Source organism: Centruroides sculpturatus, unplaced genomic scaffold (assembly GCF_000671375.1).
Source record: "Centruroides sculpturatus isolate CEXI.00-Female unplaced genomic scaffold, Cexi_2.0 scaffold240, whole genome shotgun sequence".
Taxonomy (NCBI): Eukaryota; Metazoa; Arthropoda; class Arachnida; order Scorpiones; family Buthidae; genus Centruroides; species Centruroides sculpturatus.
Genome location: NW_019384461.1, coordinates 311667 through 331730, shown reverse-complemented (window position 1 = coordinate 331730; position 20064 = coordinate 311667). Strand labels below are relative to the sequence as shown.

The 20064-nt window shown below is 33.0% G+C and overlaps 1 protein-coding gene across 1 annotated transcript in view; it reads right to left on the bottom strand.

The window, feature by feature from the left end:
* LOC111620862 overlaps nucleotides 1–19010 on the bottom strand; it is a 38222-nt gene extending 19212 nt beyond the window's left edge. The window contains exons 1-2 of the mRNA XM_023362863.1: nucleotides 18877–19010; nucleotides 14669–14865 (exon numbers count right to left, since the gene is read on the bottom strand). Of these exons, the coding sequence (XP_023218631.1) occupies nucleotides 14669–14726 (58 nt within the window). The 5' untranslated portion in view covers nucleotides 14727–14865; nucleotides 18877–19010. The remainder of the gene's footprint in view (nucleotides 1–14668; nucleotides 14866–18876) is intronic.
* Nucleotides 19011–20064: the final 1054 nt, after the last annotated feature.

Sequence of the window (20064 nt, the reverse complement as noted above, 5' to 3'; positions counted from 1 at the left end):
TTTTTAGTTCAATTATTGTATTTTTAACATTTGTAAATATTACAACTTATGCCACTTCCATTCTCATCGTCTCAAATATTAAATAAATATATATATCGGAGCAGTGGAGCACTACAAATTTCCGTGCTCCGGTTCCGCTCCTGCTCCGAGTAAAAATCCATTGCTCCACCTGCTCCATGCTCCAGTTCCGCTCCAAAGCCTTGCAAGAGACTATGTTCTAAATCAGTGATTGCCAACCTTTTTAATAATTTAAAAATTTGGCGGCACACAGTTACTTCGGTAAGTATCGCAGGACAACCGGTGACATTATAACAGTGATTTTTAAACGCAGTTGGTTATTTAGGTCACGTTTTCTAAACGCCTTGGTAACTACCGGCAGTTACCAAGGCAGCTACAATTTCCAAACGCCCTAGGAAGGTAGAACTGATTGAACTACTTGTCTGACGTCGCTTATGTATGGGTATTCGCAGTGCCGGCACACTTCAAAAATCTCGCGGCACAGTAGTTGAGAATTACTGTTCTAAATGGATAGCGTTATTTACACTGAGATACTTGACAATTATTTGTTACAATCTGTTGATTATCACTACATTGATAGGAGCTCTTTCATTTATCAGCAAGATAATGATACAAAACATATATCCAGGAGGGCAATGCCATGCCTTCAGAATCAAAATATTAGCCTGTTCGAGTGGTCGTCTCAATCGCTTGATCTCAACCCGAGTGACTACATCTGCTTCTTTCTTAAACCAGATTATGCAGCTCTGCCTGGCATCCACCAATTATNTATTTTTTGTATGTTACTATTATTAATAAAATAATTATGTTGTTCAAATAATTATATTATAATTATATACGTAAACATATAAGTATGCAAATGTGAGAACGAGGTTTTTCCGATCTACTCCGTCTAACGAGAATGGCCGTTATAAATTATCTAGAGAATCGGGAAGGTCTCTAGAGTCAGTTCTGACACTACTTTGTCGAAGTTCACGGAAAACAGGTGGGTAATTAAATATGAACGTTTCGCGGTAACGTCCATATTTAATTACCCTCCTGCGAAGGAATTAGTCATAAATTAATCTAGAAGACAGTTTAGAATAAAATTATATATTTATTAAGACAAATTATAATTATCATATATGCACATTGAATAGAAATATCTTTTAACTATAATAACAAGAAAGTAATATTAAATCTAACCTGATTTCAGAAAGAGTTTACATGATATAAATATATTATCTGGCGTTCATATATGTCTGTAGAGAAGAGTTGAGTAATCCTTGGAAATCAACTGAAGGTTCAGAACTATGAGAGGAACGGTTAATGTCTCGTGCCTCGGCAAGGGCGCCAAAACGGAAACCTTAGCTAAACATTTGAACACTAAGTAAGAGTGTCAACCGTGATTTAGAACAAGAGCAAGAGCAAGTTAAAAGATGACCTTTTACCTTTTATAATAAATCGACATTCAATAGGATTACTGGAATTTCACGCCACGCTTCGGACATGAGGAGAAAGTCGGGCGGCTTTGCGGATAGTGGAGTGAGTTACCGCACTTGAACTATCATTTTAGGAGTAACAATTCTATTTTCTCCATGAGTCAAAGAAAGTGCTTCCTTTTTTACAAAAATAGACAAGTTTTCTATCAAGTTAACTTTCAAAATATTTTAAAACAAATTCATTAAAAATATCTTTTCCAACTCCAGATTCTCACACAAATAAATATAAAGTTTTCGTACTAAATACTAAATGTGCTTTGCAACATTTTTCACTTCTTTAGAATAGTTTTATGCGTTCTTTGAGAGGATTTTGACGCTTACTGTACATACAGATAAAACCTCGATTTTTTTTTTCATTTCTTGACGTTTCAAACTCTCCTGAGCCTAAAAATGTAAAAATATTCCCATAGTTTCCCTCTGATATAACAGAGCCGGGAAAGTAAAATGCATGTTTTGCCATTGTGAGGTTCCGGAAAGGGTCGAAACAAAAATTTAATTTCAAATTAATTAGGAGCGAAAATGCTATGGTCGAGTCGGACCAAAGGTTATAGGTTAGACTAGTAGCCCGGGACGCCCCCTAGTGGGCGTTCCAGCAGCATTACAAATTCCTGAGGCATGTTTAATGCACTTAATATATGAAAGTTGTGTGCGCTTAATGTTTAAAAGTTTGATGCAGTTAATATATATAAATGTATACAATTCTTCATCTTAGAAACTAAATTTAAAATATCAATACACAAACAGCAAACAGTATTTGTACATGAGAAAGTGAATCTATTCTTTACTCAAAATTGTTCAAATAAATAGAATTAATATGATTAAAAAATCAAGTATAAATATATACAAATGTTCATGTTAAAAAGTAATGTTAACAGATCAATACACAGCAAATAGTATTTCTGTATTACAGACTGAAGATATTCTTTAGCTGTGTTCTGTATTCCATCATTTATCCCATCATAAAACTTCTGTATACACAACATTGTTGGTAAAAAAAGTATAATTATTTGGAATCAATTTGCCTTGTTGTGACATTTTGTCTTCTGTGTCGTTTTGCTTCTGCCTGCCTGTGCAACATTGCAGATCTGAGCTCATGAGTTTCATTCTGCAAGCCTCCACGTGTTGATTGTGCTATTCTCTGTAATGTTTCCTGCGCACGTCTCTCCCTTTGTCTCGCAGCAGTGGCAGCTTTACGTTCCCCCACAGTGGCGTATTTCTTTGGTCGTGCCATGAAAGGTTTCTATTATTATATTAAAATATTAGCTTAACTATTTCACTTATCGTTTTATCGTAGCGGTTCAAATCTATCCGGTTTTTCGTTATTCGCCCCCTAGTGAACATTACAGGCATTCCGTGACAATAATAAATTCCTATTACAAATATACTGAATTATTTATATTGTTATATTGACCAAATAATAATTTATTGGCCAAATGAATAATAATAATTTATATTGTTAATTTAAATAATAATTAAAATTGTTAATTTAATTTGAATGTTTGAAATATGACACACGATAGGGGCACCTCTAGTGTCCGTTATCAAACGGTTACGGGACGGACGGATACCCGTTAAATGGGTTTTATATTTATATATATGTAAGGGAGAGGAGAAAAAGAAACTGTAACTATCAAACAAAAATCAACGCGAAAACAAAAGACGTAACGGATCAGATGGAATGTTGGTCGGGAAAGGTGGAACTCCTGACTCAAGCGCTCATAAACAGTCGATTTAGGAAAAAAGTCGGAAAGAGGGAAAGATTTGATGGATAGAAAAACATCGCGTATGATCGTTAAAATTCCAAAATGACAGAAATCACAAACAACGGGCTAAATTATAAGCGCAAGGCTTATGGTTCTATCAACAATCTCCGGGCATAGTCGACGAAAAGGTATCGAATAGACGCCTCGAATCGGACCTTTCTCGTGACCCGATCAGGAATCGGTTTTCACCTGGAAACAAAGGAGACCAATCGGGAAGCGAGGAATGGGATGTGCCAGCAATCAGAAATGCGGATAGCGGGAGAAAAACTATAAAAATCGGTAATTCAAGGTCGAAGAACTGTCTTCCTCTGGATTAAGCCCAATGTCGTGCTCATTAAGTTGTGTTGTGTTGCCATCGACCACATAGGACGCCGCCACATCTTCGCCGATCTTCCGCACCCCTTCTCGTCCGCCCCGGGGCTACGACCGATAGACCGAAACTCTCTCCACTTCGAAGGAACACCGAGATTTGGGAACTGTCTAATATCGATGTAAGCATAAATTCGACAAAATAAACGGCTTTTAACTTTGTAAGATACTTGTCATCATTCGTCTCTTCCGATACGAACATCCCTTAGGTTAATCCTGACGCGGGATAAATTGACTCCCCCTAAAAGTACATCATCTCCTCCCTTACATCATCTTCCACACATGATAAATGTTCAGGCGCAAGCCAAACTATGCCACGAACAGCACGGCACAAATATGGTGCAGGAGGTGGAGCAATGACGATTTGGTCACGAGATGACGTTCATACAAGTCCTCTATACAGTGAAACCCCCATTAACGAAAACCTCTACTTAACGGACATTTATACAATTCCCAGACCCTTCAAATAGGACATAAATAATATTTACCTCTAAATGGCGAAAACTCTAAATAACGAACCTCACGAAAACGTAAATTCCCGTCTTCAATATTTTGAAAGAATTAATTACGTACGAAATATTTTAAAACTAAAACAAAGAATCAGTTCAAATACTCTTTCAGAGGACGAATTTTGGCAATAGGCGTAGAATAAAGACTGGCTTAAAATAGGAATAGGGGAGGAGTGCAGATTGTAAAAACCGAACAATGTTAATTTTCTGTTAGGGAAGACTAATCCGGTTAAGTTGTTAATCGTCATACATATTAATGTTTAATTAAACTTCTGTCAAATTTATTAAGGAGAGTAAGGCTCTCGATCCACCGAGCGGCTCTCCCAATGATGGAGTATAAACATTGTTAACGCCTTGTATATATGTACAGTACATACGTTCAAATGTAATTGTTTTCTGATCTTAATAAATGCGAGGCGGCGCCCATGGGATCCCATGGAGGGGCTTTGGGCTATTTCTTATTTTACACTGTCCTATCTATCTTTATTTCCTCTTCCTCCTAATCATCAACTCTCCTAAACTTTTCTTTCATATTCTTACAGGGCAAAGTCCTAGCTAAAAGGATAGCCCTTCTTAACTGTAGAACAAGAACTAAACTTCTGTCTTATTGTTGGAATTAAGCTTAAGGTACCAATAAACCATAAACTTTTTCGAAGTTATTCATTCATTCGACAACAACCGTAGTACAGTAGTAAAGGAAAAAAAAGTTTTAAGGTTAAAACAACAGCGTTTATTTGGTGAAAGTTTAAAGATCGTGTTACGAAGGCGATTTGTCGACCACTTTAAAGTATAGGAAGATACTATATTCGGTTTTCTCGCAATTATGACATCATTTATGATCTTAACAGCTTTATGGTGGCTAAAGTAATTTTTAAATCATTTATTGAAAAAAGCAAAAATGAAAAATTACACCTATTCGATACTACAAAGTAGGCAAATTATTATATCGATTTTTATTAGTCACTTAGATCGTAAATGACGTTATAAATGCAAAAATACCGAATACATTCCTTACTCCTTGAAGGGGCTAGCAAATCGCCTCCCTAACTCGACATTCCAACTCTCGTGGTCGAAACCGACCTTGGTCCGTAATAACAATTTTATTTTTCGTTATTTGAGCTCGGATCGTTTTTGATGAATTAATAATTAATCACCGTTTACGTTTACGTTTTGTAGTAAATTTATGTTTCATTTAATTAAAGTATCCTATACAATCTGTTTACTATTTAGAATTCAATTAAAATGTGATTTTTACAGCTGAAAAGATAAATAATATACTGTTTATATATTTTAATTATATATTCTACGTATACTTTTTGTTATTCTCATATTCCTGAAGCAAATTTCATGTTTTCATAATCCATCGTATTCTTCACTTTATAATCACCAGGCTAAAATACAATATAGCCGCCGGCAGTATCACCGAATAACGGACAAACTTCTCGGTCCCGACGTAACGTTAACGAGGACACGTGACATGCTTTATATGCAAACGCCGACTAAAGTGCTGCTCCCCGACGACAAGCTTAAGCAACGACGTCTGGAGTGGCACACAGTCGGTAAGTAGTCCTATGATTTTTTCATTATAGCTCTTTTTATATACCTCGCTCCCAAATATTTCTATCTGTTTACGACACATCTACTAGTGTCCTAAACAGATAGAAAGCAAAATTAAGAAAAAACGCATAACACAGAAATTGTGTACTTTTACCAAAATGTTAAATATTTTAAAATAATTTTTTCTTATATTTGCAAAGTTTTAGCGATTCCCTCAAACTTTCACCGAACCTTAACATGTCAATACCGACCCCGTTGGGAAACCCTGCTTTAATAAGCCCGATCTCTATATGAGCCGCTCACTTGCCAAATCGATTAACTCCACAAAATAAACACTATAAAAATTAATAATATAGGCCTAAATTATTTTAAAAAATTCTGTTTAAACTTAATTCTTTTTTTTAATAAACATTGCATGCCAATTGCAGGATGTATTTTTACATATTAAAGCTGTAAGATACTTGTCATCATTCGTCTCTTCCGATACGAACATCCCTTAGGTTAATCCTGACGCGGGATAAATTGACTCCCCCTAAAAGTACATCATCTCCTCCCTTACATCATCTTCCACACATGATAAATGTTCAGGCGCAAGCCAAACTATGCCACGAACAGCACGGCACAAATATGGTGCAGGAGGTGGAGCAATGACGATTTGGTCACGAGATGACGTTCATACAAGTCCTCTATACAGTGAAACCCCCATTAACGAAAACCTCTACTTAACGGACATTTATACAATTCCCAGACCCTTCAAATAGGACATAAATAATATTTACCTCTAAATGGCGAAAACTCTAAATAACGAACCTCACGAAAACGTAAATTCCCGTCTTCAATATTTTGAAAGAATTAATTACGTACGAAATATTTTAAAACTAAAACAAAGAATCAGTTCAAATACTCTTTCAGAGGACGAATTTTGGCAATAGGCGTAGAATAAAGACTGGCTTAAAATAGGAATAGGGGAGGAGTGCAGATTGTAAAAACCGAACAATGTTAATTTTCTGTTAGGGAAGACTAATCCGGTTAAGTTGTTAATCGTCATACATATTAATGTTTAATTAAACTTCTGTCAAATTTATTAAGGAGAGTAAGGCTCTCGATCCACCGAGCGGCTCTCCCAATGATGGAGTATAAACATTGTTAACGCCTTGTATATATNCTACTTTCGGACTTTTTGTACAAAAGCCTTCAAAAACCATACTTATAATTACACTAGCGAAAAATCCAATTAGGAACCTTTAGTTTACTAGTTACCAGTACTTTTCTCACAAAAAATGTGGGTGTAGTTATGATACCTTGTTTACAATTCACTAAAATGTAATTGGGGTTCCATAATACCACCTTCTCCTCTATATAAGATTAGTTACGCGATAAATTTGAAAATAATAACGATTATATTTAGGATTTACAAATAAAGTTAATCGATTTGGCCCGTGATCGGCTCATATATCGAAAACGTAGTCATGCACTCCTATTTTTTACATTTAAATGGACCCTCATTACATTTTTGAGTTCCTCATCGCAATTAATGGAAAATGGCAAAGATTTACCAAAATCGATCGAACAGATTTTGAGAACGAAAGCAATTTTGTAAGCCACATAGAAGAGGCTTCGCTAATGCACCTCCTCAAATATACAGTATATGTTTTATATAACTAATCCCTTTAATTTTAAAATGTAAAGTTATGTAACAATAATTCTTATCCAAGATGTATGACTAATATACATTATACAGAATTTTATATTTGAAAAACTCGTCAGAATACTTACCGACTATGTACTGTTGGAGCCGCCGTTGCCTAAACATGTTAGATACCAGTACGTACAAGCATTTTTCGGAACGTATCCACTATGCAAAAATCAATTGGGTGTATATAAAAATGTAAAAATATACGCAGGTACAGTATCAGAAATTGAACTAAAATAAAGTAAATATTCTTAAATGTAAATAAAGTAGCCTGTTATATCCAACTGTCGTCCAGCTGCGGAGTGCCTCACGAGCGATCTGAGATTGCGGAACAATTGGCCCCAGAATGATAATTGGTTAGACCCAGTCAGAGTATACATATAATGAGTAATTGCACACTACCTTTGATATCCTCTTTCCACTGAGGGCGAAGCTTAGGTATGATTGCCATATTGTTATCTGGTTGAATATCATTAGTCACAGCAAGCCGGAAAAAACTGATTTTAGTCTAAAATATTAGTCTAAGATTTATATTTTTGCAGTATTATGATTTAAATTATCATCAAAAATGAAAACTATGTTTGAATGTTGTCTAATGTAATGGACAAATAAGATCAAAATCCTTTATATCCTTGATTATAAAATCCAGCTCTTTTTTATTAGGGAAAAATATTTCTGTCTTTTGACAAGTCGCGAAGAAAATTTTATCGTCATTATATAATTCAAAATGATGATAATCAAATAAAGAATGAAAAATATTCGTTCCCAAATAAAGGTTTATTATCTTGATTTTCGTAATCACATTCAATGAATGTTCATTCTTCAATTATAAATTATAATTTATTTTTCATTTAAAAATACACATGTTTGTTTAATCAAAGTAGGCTATTATATGACTTTAATTTTTAAGCTCTTTCATTTAATATGAATAACGAGGTATTATAACTGAAAAACTCACGTTATGGAAATTAGAAACTTATTAAACTAAAACATGCAATAGTTTTACTAATTAGTTTGTTTTTTTATTAATGCAAAAATTTAATGCCATTGGTGTATACCTCCCCAACAAATAATATAAAAACCCGTTAAAAACACACAGGATAAAGGTCATTTAAAAATACAATGTATAAATAAGGATAATAAAATAAAGTACATTACACAAATATACAAAAGACAAAATAATAATAAAGAAAATTATACGAAAATACAATAATATACAATGTACAAAATGCTGTACAGTACATGGATCTATATAATACAGTGGCATGCGGTGACATTTGATGATAGGGAAACTTTGTTTCTGTAAGAAGCCGACTTCCAGGGGCAATCAGTGATGGTCTAGGGCAGGGGTCGGCAACCTTTTGAGTCGGAAGAGCCAAAAATTACAATTTACAAAATTTCAAAGTTTTTAAAGAGCCACAAAATTTTTACATAACTTTGAGAAGATAATTCGCTTCTAACTCTTTGACTCGAAACAACAAACTATACGTCATAGCCAAAGCACTGGTGAAGACGCCAAATTGTCTTGCGTCGAAAGCGAATTAAACCTCATAGAAACATCCGACGACGGCGTCATTCGAAAGCTTCCGACAGACTGACGACAGTGACGACGCGTGTCACGGGGGAGAGGTGCGGTGAAAAGCGAGTACAAGTGGCTGTGAGATAGAATCGGTGCCTAATCCTCGTTAATCGATTCAGAACGATTTTTAAATGTTTTTATTTTTGATAAAATAAATAATATTTGCTTATGAAACTAAAGAGCCGCAGCTTCACATCCAAAGAGCCGCATGTGGCTCGCGAGCCGCAGGTTCCCGACCCCTAGACTCTACGGCAGTGTTTCTCAACCTCTAACTATCGCCCCCTTCAATAAAACCGTTACGTAGTATCGCCCCATCACTTCAAAATTCCGATGACCAGGGCCAAGGCTAACGCCAAATTCGTACTGCATTGAATACACTAATGACTAGTTTAATGTTATTTGTTTAATTATTGTATGATATAACGAATAAAATATCTAATTATTCTTAATATAATGTTTTACTATATCGCTCAGAAAATTGTTACTCGTCCCCCAAAATATAAATTGTTACTAATCGCCCCTTCAACATGGAAAAACGCCCACATGAGGGCGATATCGCCCCCATTGAAAAACACTGGTCTAGGGTCCATTCGTATTCGTTTGTTCGATAAGCCAGTAAAAACCGTAGACTTCTTTAAATGTATTTTTAATAGATTATCTGACGTACTTAATAAATAAACAATTTCAGTATAATTACCTCTGTTATTAGCTTCAATAGATTCCCTATGCCCTCTGAATGCCAATTTTCGCTTTGAGAAAAAACATATAACATCTATTAATTTAGATATATCTATTAGCCGTAATTATCTCGTTATAATTTTCAATATTTATTTTATATTGTTTACTAATGTTAAATTCTATTCTGTTTTGATTTCTAAATTGCTTCAATTTTACGAAAGAATCTATGTAAGATTTACGATTTTCGTGTCTTTTGCCAGCTTTACTCAAATTATTTAAATCGTCAAAGCCATTCTTATTCCACACACTAATTTCATTTGAAAATAATAGGCAAGGCCAATAAAACAATTTTTGCATTTCTATGCATCCACAAAGCAATTTTATGTCTTCATAAATTTTATCGTGAAAATGTCGAACAAATTTTTTTGTTGAAGTATTTATACCTTGTATTTAATTTAGGCATTGGTCTTTCTCTTTTAATAATGTTTTCTTTTTCATTATACAGTCTCAAGCCAAAATTTTTTAAAAATAAATTTTCAATATCGCAATTACATTTTGAATCGCTAGCCACGATATAAGGACTAAAATTAAAAATAAAATTACAAAAACTTACTTGGTAAAATAAACTGTGGTGGATATACAAGGTATATACGTATATACCTGTTACGAAATATTCTTTACTTGTATTAATATACTTTTAAAGAAAATTATAATTAAATATAGCTTTGTAATGAAACGTACATAAAAATAAAATATTCTTTACTTTTTAAATCTTAAAACAATCCAATTAGTCAAATAGCTCCCTACGAGTGGCTAATGGATGGAATCAGAGACGGTCCTGGTAGGTGTGCAGCGCGAGCATGCACGCAGCTGCCAAATCCCAAGGGTGCCGATACTGGTCAATGTCAAATGCCTTTTTTGTCGCATTACTAGTATACTTCAAAGGACGCGACAGGTCGTTGTAAATTTTAAACGTTTCTCACCATAGCTGTAAAAATCTAAATATGTTAAACTTAATAGATTGTCCCTCATTTGTTTTCTAACTAATTCGTTTTAGGACCAGACGTCCACGGAAATTTCCAAAATTTACAACTTTTCGGCCACTCTCATTGAATTGGAAAAATTTCTGTCGTTATTACATCTAATGTTACGAAGAAATCAGTCCCCACTGTACTCGGCTAGAGATTGATTTAGTTAAGCTTTTGTTTAAGTAAAATTCCGGCTCTTTCATCGGGGTTTTGTTTACGTCCCCAATTCCCTAATCGCTTAATTATTTAACTACTTCTTAAGTAGAAATAAGTTGAAACCGGTTACTTCGTACTCGAATATTTGTAGTCTTGGGTCTTTCCCAAGACTACAAATGTGACTACAAAGACTACAAAGAAGTGAAAAGACAAATTTTTATGACAACGATACATAAATCGTAAATTTAAGAAATATAAATTCTAGGGCTTTTTTTTATACCTTTGCATCTCATTCATTAAATTTAGTTGTAAATGATGCTGCCAAAGTAACAGTTAATTTTTTAACATTGTACAAGAATTGTACACGTTTTTCTCTGCATCCCCTTATAGATAGAACATACTAAATCGTAATATCACAAGTTTAACATTGAAATCTGTAAGTAATACAAGATGGGAGAGCAGAATAAATATATGAAATATTTTAATGGAATTTTTTTAAACTCCTACCAACTGTAAACTCCTATCTAGCACGCAGGTGGCTAACAGCCCATAACCGGTCCTAGATAGAATTATTGGAAGCGTTATACGATATTTTGGTGTGCTATTCACGAGCTAAACTGTTTGAGGTTTGTGCTCTGTAAAGTGCATGTGCGAATGCGTATAATTTGGCTGTTTTACACCATTTACACCAGATATTTTTGCCGTGGAAGCTGTCCAGTATTCGATAATACAGCGATTTCATTCCGCCACTGATATTCGAATATACAATAGCAATCTCATTGTTTTTTTTCACATGTAGTATAGAGATTTGTAATAAGATACATACATAATGCGGTTATAATAAAATATTAATTTTAATTAATTGAACGTGAAAATATGAAGATAATCGCACAATATGTATTTATATTTTAGAAAATACAAGGGAAGCGGCTGTTCCACCGCTTCCAAGGACGGCACACCACTGATGTAATATTAAGAATATAAAATGTAAAAATAAGGAAAAACATTTATTACTTTATTGATATTTTTCTATGTCAAAATCAATATTTTAAGCAGGGATGCGCAACCTTTTCTGAAGGGCCAGGTTAGAATTACCGTAAGTTTACTGACGGCCGGACCATTTTACAACACACAAGGAGTCTAATTACTTTAGCCGCGGGCAGTGTTGACAATCATGGCTTGACGCGATTTGAAAAAATTATTACATCCAAAACTTTTTAGTGCAATCGGCTTCCTTTTAGTCGTATGACTTTATTTCAACTATTAATTTTCTTGGTCAAACGTAATAATTAAAAGTTTTGGTGCGAAAAAATTTTTTCTATTGTTAGTCTATGCAGAGACATTGTTATAAATAATTGTTTGTTTACTCACTGGAGCTCTTTCATCGAAGTGCGCTTGTAAACAAACGAACTAAAGTAGCTATATTTTCTGTTTTTTAACTCTAATTTTTATGTTGATTGACTATTTAATAAAGCCATTAATGTTTTATCTGAAACATTTAGCAGTAAAATTTTTCCCGCGAAACTCACTTCGCTACGTACTAGGCAAAAAAAAAAAAAAAATTGTATCAAATTGAATCGATTTTCTTTTTATCTGTTAGCTACATAAGGTTTCTTCTCCCAAAGATCGAATTTTCTAAGTATAGAACTTTTTCCCTTTCACAAAGTCATTAACATCCAACTGTTTTATGACTTTCCCTGATATGAGAAATGGGAGCTGTTGAAGTACCTCTATTTCTAGTTAACACACTTTCTGGTTAGATAACAAATATTCTAACAAGTAAGTCTAATACATAATATTATGACGATTTTTAGAAGAATCAAATAGAATAAGTGATGTCAGAACGCCATTTCCGGTGTTATCAGGAAGTTTCTATTTTGGCGGGAAATTTTCAATTTCATGCTTCGAAAACTTGCTCATTCGTCTAAATAGCGTCAAATAACATAAAAATAAGTGAAAATAGAGATTTTTAAGCATTTGTTTACATTCTAGATTCTGATTGGTATTGGGCGTGGTTTTGGCGGCAATTTTCCCACTTTCTGGCTTTAAAGACTAAAGCCAGAAATTGCCAATCTGAGTTTAAAAGGAGTGTAAGTAATAGTTTTATCGTCCAATCAAATGGAAAAGGTTCTCCATAGACTTAACTTAGGAAGAGTTTGTTTCACTGCATTAAAGTAACATACCCATATCGCAACAGAAGTAATCCATAGACACACTTGAAAGAAGGGATTTGGCCTGTACCTTCTGCGGGCCGAATAAACATTGAAAGGGGGCCGCAAGTTGTGCATCCCTGTTTTATGCAAAACATTACAAAAGAATTAATTATTTGACTTATTTCAAAATATTTTTTATGCGGCATTTTTCAGAGACTGATTAAAAAGTTTTAACACATAATATATTCTTATTTGAATAAGATATTTAATTAAAAATTACTCGGAAAGCATGCTAAGTGAAAGTGTAATTCAGACATTTCTGTAAAAATACTATCCAATTTCTTTTTGTAAACATTAGCTTTAAATAAGGAGATAAATTTTGTTTTGTTTAAGAAATTCATAAAGTGGATTTATGAGGGAAAGTAAAGTAATTTGAATGAAACCGATAAGCACGAGGGACAAAAGACGTGAATCCCTTGTAAAGCTATACCCTATTGGTTACTTTAAACCAATTTTACAGAAATGTCTGAATTACACTTTCACTTAGCATGCTTTCCGAGTAATTTTTAATTAAATATCTTATTCAAATAAGAATATATTATGTGTTAAAACTTTTTAATCAGTCTCTGAAAAATGCCGCATAAAAAATATTTTGAAATAAGTCAAATAATTAATTCTTTTGTAATGTTTTGCATAAAACAGGGATGCACAACCTGCGGCCCCCTTTCAATGTTTATTCGGCCCGCAGAAGGTACAGGCCAAATCCCTTCTTTCAAGTGTGTCTATGGATTACTTCTGTTGCGATATGGGTATGTTACTTTAATGCAGTGAAACAAACTCTTCCTAAGTTAAGTCTATGGAGAACCTTTTCCATTTGATTGGACGATAAAACTATTACTTACACTCCTTTTAAACTCAGATTGGCGATTTCTGGCTTTAGTCTTTAAAGCCAGAAAGTGGGAAAATTGCCGCCAAAACCACGCCCAATACCAATCAGAATCTNTTCGCGGCCGTTCTTTTTATAGATTATTTATTTATATATTAATTTTTATATGTAATATATTTAATTTAAAATTTTTTTTACAAAATTTGACTGTTTTTTTCATTTTCTCTTTTAATTTAAGCTATAAATCGATTTCTTTAATTTGCAATTGATTCTTTAAAAGCAACTTTCTAGGTGATGATTATGAAAGCCATGATTGACTTTGTACTGCTTTGTCAAAAAAAAAAAAAATAGTGCTGGAGACATGAGATGCAAGCAATATCTGCTGGATTTTGTTCAATTTCATAGCAATTTCAGTTTGAAAACTTGTTACTGAACTTACTGATTTTCTTAACTGATCGATGAAACTATCGTTTGAAATGTAGTACTGTTTCTATCAACTAAACAGCATAAGAATTTTCTTATAATACTTTATTCTCCATTTTGATCTACCATTTAAATTTTAAAGTTGAATTTAAAAGCTATAAGACATTACTTAGCATAAAAAATTTAGATCAGTAAAAATTAGTAAAAATATATCTAAAAAAACTGCCTTATAAAATACAAAATATTATATAATACAAATCATATGTGAAACTGAATCCCAGACTATTACACAACCTTCTAAAATGATGAACTAGCTGGCATATATTTTTACTAACAAAATAACATATAAAATTTTATTAGTAGTATTAAACTTACTTTTTCTTTTTCTTTTAGATAGTTTTGGCGGGTTTGGGACATTAAATATTGTTGACATTTCATTGGGTTGAAGTCTATCTTTAGATCATTAAGAAAAACATGATTCAAAATGATCTGAAAGAAGACAAAAATTTTTGTACAAATATTTTGAATCTTTGCATAGATCTCTCGGACAATTAAACACCCATCTTTTTGACCTGTAAAAATATGAAAAACAATGCTAGAAACGAGTGGCGTAACTTTCCCGGCATTTATGAGATTTTATTTTAAAAATAACATTTGTAATAATAATCAAAATAAATAAAATTATATGTGGCGCTATCTGTTATGAGATTTTGTTATAAAAACTTGGAGTGTTTTAATTTATGCCCATATCTTTTTTATTAAATTAATATAGATAAATTATTGCAGAATGCAGTGACAAAGGAGCTATGGTAAATGTTATTTACAATTGATATTGTGTTTATTGATGAAACAGAGAATAATTAAAGTTGAGCCAGAAAACATTAGGAACAGATTACAGAGAAAAGAATTAAAAGTCAATAGAGATCAGACTTTTAGAAATCAGATGAGCCTAATAGAGGAAAGAGAAGGAATTAGAATAAGTTTAGGATAAGTTTAAAAATGGAAATTTCATTTTTCATATTTACAGGCAGGTAATGAGTTAGAAGTTGACAAATTGAATAATTGTAAGATGGCAAAAACTAAACAGTACAGTATTGTTACATATTAACAGTGATAGCAACGATACAGTCTAAAAGAAATGTTACTTGATATTTTAATCATTATCTATATATGTATGATTAAAATTTTAATACTACATAAAGTATACAATTTGATTTCATTCAGTAATAATACAGTTTTTAAGATGTTCATACACTTTTGTACTTTTGACGTATGAAATTGCAGTTCTTATGACATTCACATTGTTTTTACATATTTTAGTAGTTTATAAGATATTTTGCATCATTAAAAATAGAATACGAATGCAGATTTATATATACTGTATATGTTACTGTGAATGACCGATATCTGGTGAATGTCAGCATTCACACAATCGTTTCGTGTATGTACGAAATATTTGCTAAATATCATTATTTCTCACTTACACTGGCAAATGTCGACAGTCAGCATGCACTGATGGTGAATGTTAAATAAAAATATTTTTATTACGTTAAGACAAAAATTCAACTTTTTAATACATCAAAATAGGAGAAAGCTTAAGTAACAGCGCATGTAAATAAACTGTTGAACCTAAAATAAACAGCACATTCTAAATCATTAAAGAAAATAATACAATAATAAACTTACACGTAAATTATGTGATTAATGTTATACAATCTTATTTATTGCAACACCTTAAACTGTATGGCACTTTGAATTGCACAAGAGCCCCTTGCTTTTACAATTGCATTTATTCGTGGAACACTTCTTTTTGCAATGACAGCGTATATAGTCTTGCCCTCCACTTTTCGAATTAGCTGCAGCTGCTTCTCTCGGCGATATTTCTTGAGAAGAAATCTCATCTATGGAAAGTAAAGTAACTTTTCTTTACAAATTACGAACTGATTACGGGAATAAAGCTGCTTGAAGGTACCATTTTTGTTTGCTAGTTTATAAAGTCGAAGTCTTCTGTTCCAACAACAACCGTCAACACATTTCGGGCATCTGTACGGCCACGGTCGACATCAGGGACTCGTATTCGTACGGTGTCACCAATTTGAGCAGAAGGAAATTTTCTTTTTGAGGTTCGTAACATTTTCGTTGCTCGCAGTAGAAGATTCTCTTTCGCGGCCGTTCTTTTTATAGAAATAACTTCGTCTTATTCAGTCAGGGCTTGATATGAAGACGTGGTGGGTTTCAGCTCCTCTTCAATATTTTCCTTTGGAATATGGTATTCGTTATGGTCACTGCTCAAATTTTCTTCAAAAGTATTAATTTCTTCGACCTCCATCAAAGCTTATCTGTGTTTGTCGACATACACCGGCGATTGTTCGAATGTATAATAACATAACCAAATATTCGGTCTTTCACCGACGTATGTTGTATGTGTCAACATTTACCGGAGAATATCGACATTTTCTAATTTCGGTCTTTCACAGTAACACCATTAATTAATATCCAGTAAAATAATATACTTACTAAAAAATAAAAACAAATCTTTTCGACGACTTTTTCAATCAATGTACTGATTCAAAAAGTGTAATTAATAAATTTAATATTTTAAATAAAAAATGAAATTTTGAAATAATTTATTCGATGTCATTATTAATTAATACAAGACTAAAGTTGAAGAATACGATTTTATATTTACAAATTTATAATTTGTATAAGATTTTACGCATTTCAAGTGAATTTTGAAGTACAGTAATTCGATTATTATTTCATTTATTATTTTTTTAATTTGTTTTGTTTTGTGAAAAATAAATCGTTTTCGTCAAATTGTGTATCGAATTGATCTACGTAGAAGGTTACGTAATATCAGAAACGAAATTAGCGTAACGTTTCTGAAGCTGCGGACTCTTGAAAATCGAAAATGTGTTATCTTGAGTCGTGGAGCTGTCATAAAAAGATTTCTATTTAATTATAATTCAAATTATAAAAGTTAAATATTAAATTTTATTCAAAAACAGAATGTATTATTAAATGCGATCTACTTAAATATGGAGTTTTATAACTACGTTTTCAAGAGAAGAATCATGAAGAATCATTTATTTTTCTGGCGAAAGAATGAATCCTTTCGCCAGAAAAATAAATGGATGGGAAACGTCAGCGGCCACGTGATCTGGTGATGTTGAACGAAGTCACGTGACATAATTTCCAATGTGCTACTCCGCGATGTAAACAAGGTTAGACGATGGTGACTTCCACCGTGCGTAGTCGTTAAGTAATCCGATGAATTTTCGTTTATAGCTCTAATTATACTCGTCGCCCCCAAAAAATTTTTATCTGTTTGGGACACGTCTCTTAAGAAACTAAAATTAGGAAAAACGCTTCATGTATTAAAAGTAAGCTTTTACCATTTTTTGTTTATAGTTCATAGTTCTTTATATGCGGGTCGCCCGAAAAAATTCTATATGTTTTGCAAATGTCTATTAAATATGCGTCCTTATTAAAATAAAATAAAAAAGAATCGCTTATTCTCTTAATGCAGTGTTTTTCGACCTTCTTGAATACGCGACCGCTTTGCAAGTTAAAAACTTCTGGCGACCCCCAGGGCCATATTAAAACTATATCAGTGATTTAAAAATTACGTATTTAATTTTCTTTCTGTTGAGTCCTAAATATCGATCGAAAAACCAATTACTGTATACTGTAAAATAAACAGATATAGCCTTCTCACTGAAATTGTAGTTTTTTTTTTTTTTATTGTAGTGTAGGACCTACAAACACTTGTCTTTTTCTTTTACCCGTGACCCCGTGTAAGGCTTTGCGATCCCCTGGGGTCGCGACCCACAGGTTGAAAAAACACTGTCTTAATGTAAATATTTACCAAAAATAAAAATAATGAAGCAATCGCGTCTGACAAATTATTATTTATATAAATGTATACTTATAAGTATTTGGACAAATCGATATATTGATTTTTACAAATCGTATATTCCATAAAATAAATATAAAACTGATTTATATTTAAATTTTTACCTTATTCCTTGCACTCAAAATCCGCACTAGAACTACAGTTGCTAGACTAGAACTTTGTTCACCGAAACAAAAGATATTGCACGTGGTCAGGTAGTGTTCACATGATGCCTAAAGGGCCCGTATTACTGTACAGTACATAGTAAAATTTGCTAGCTGAACAAAAACACTCAACAAAACTGAACGATACGAAAATGATGAAGTTAGTTAAGAAAAATGTATTTTAAAATAAAATATAATAATACAACATAGATCTTATTTAATCGATTCCAGATGACACTAATAGTTCGTCGACCCCAAAAGACCCCTAAAGGGTCATAGACTTCGTTGGGAAACCCTGCTGTTCTTTTGCTGCATGAAACTCTGTATTTCTAATGAAGATATATTTATCCAATTGTAACTAAGAGAAAATGTAAATACCCAGTTTTAAATTAAATAGTTAATAATTACGTATAAAACAACCATATATATGTTAATTAAGTAATAAAACGAAATGCGTCGTTTTATTAATTAATTTATTAAATAAAAATTAATACAAGGGTGGATCATTAACCAGTACTACTGACCTACTTAACACAATGTCACTTGAGGCGTATCTGTTCGAACTAAAGCCTGATACTCACATGCGGAAACGGACGACGGAAACGGTTGCCGTTCCGTCGTCTTTCCGTGTCACGTGTACTCACATGTGGGAATTATCCTACAATTGAAACGCGCCATCTGCCAGCCGTAAATTTAAACAAGCTACAATAGTAGGTAGGCCACGTGCCAAAGTCGAAAATGGCGTCTACCGGGATTGCTTTGTTATATCAATTAAACTTTTTAAGTTTACCTTCGATCTTATCACAAATAAAAACCTCAAAAACGAATAATTTGGATAGGAAAACTATTCTAAATCGTCGAAAGTTAGGAATATCGAATACTTTTGTTACCGAATTACGATTACTCCATTCTTAACACTTTACGCATTAAGTAAGTCTGTTTGGCATTAATATTTAAATCGGATAGTAATATAGCGTATAAGTGAAATATGTTAACGTATTAGTGAACATATAAAGCTTTTTAGCTTGCCGACCGCCATAGTTCGAATGCTATCGTCCCACGTGATCTTTATGACGACATTGCTAAACGGCCTTCTTATTGGTCTAAGGCGAGTGGCGTCGGACGATATCTCAAAAACCTTACACTGGTGTCCGAGAAGTGGATTTTAAATCCCCGGACACTCGGTCGAGAAAACCTTACATTTGGGACTGTGCTCTGAATTAGCCTACAAAATACAGAGAGTAGAAATACTGTATTATTGAATAATTTACGCTACTATAATTCTGTGTCTCCTATTATCAACAAGAAAAATTAAATATCAATAGATTGTGTTACGTTGAGAACGTAGCGAGAACGAGATATAGCCTACTTTTATCACTCACCTCCCTCTAATTTTTCTGCTTTGCTTGAAGAGGAGGAAACGTCAGCAGTTACTTTGAAACTATAATAATATAATGATTTAACCTTAGTAATTATATACCAAGAAAACAATGAAGTCTAATTTATAAATAATAAATTAATTATTTTTGTTAATTTTTATCGATTAACTTCTCGTTAGTTCAGATTTGAAAAATCTAAGTCTTCATATTATATCAAGAACTTTGAGTATAACTAATGTCAAAACAAAAAAAAACCTGCTTTATTTGAGTTCATTCTAACAAGTTTTTCGCATCCAAGCCCAGACAGAAATGCTCGAGAAAAATTAAATCAGC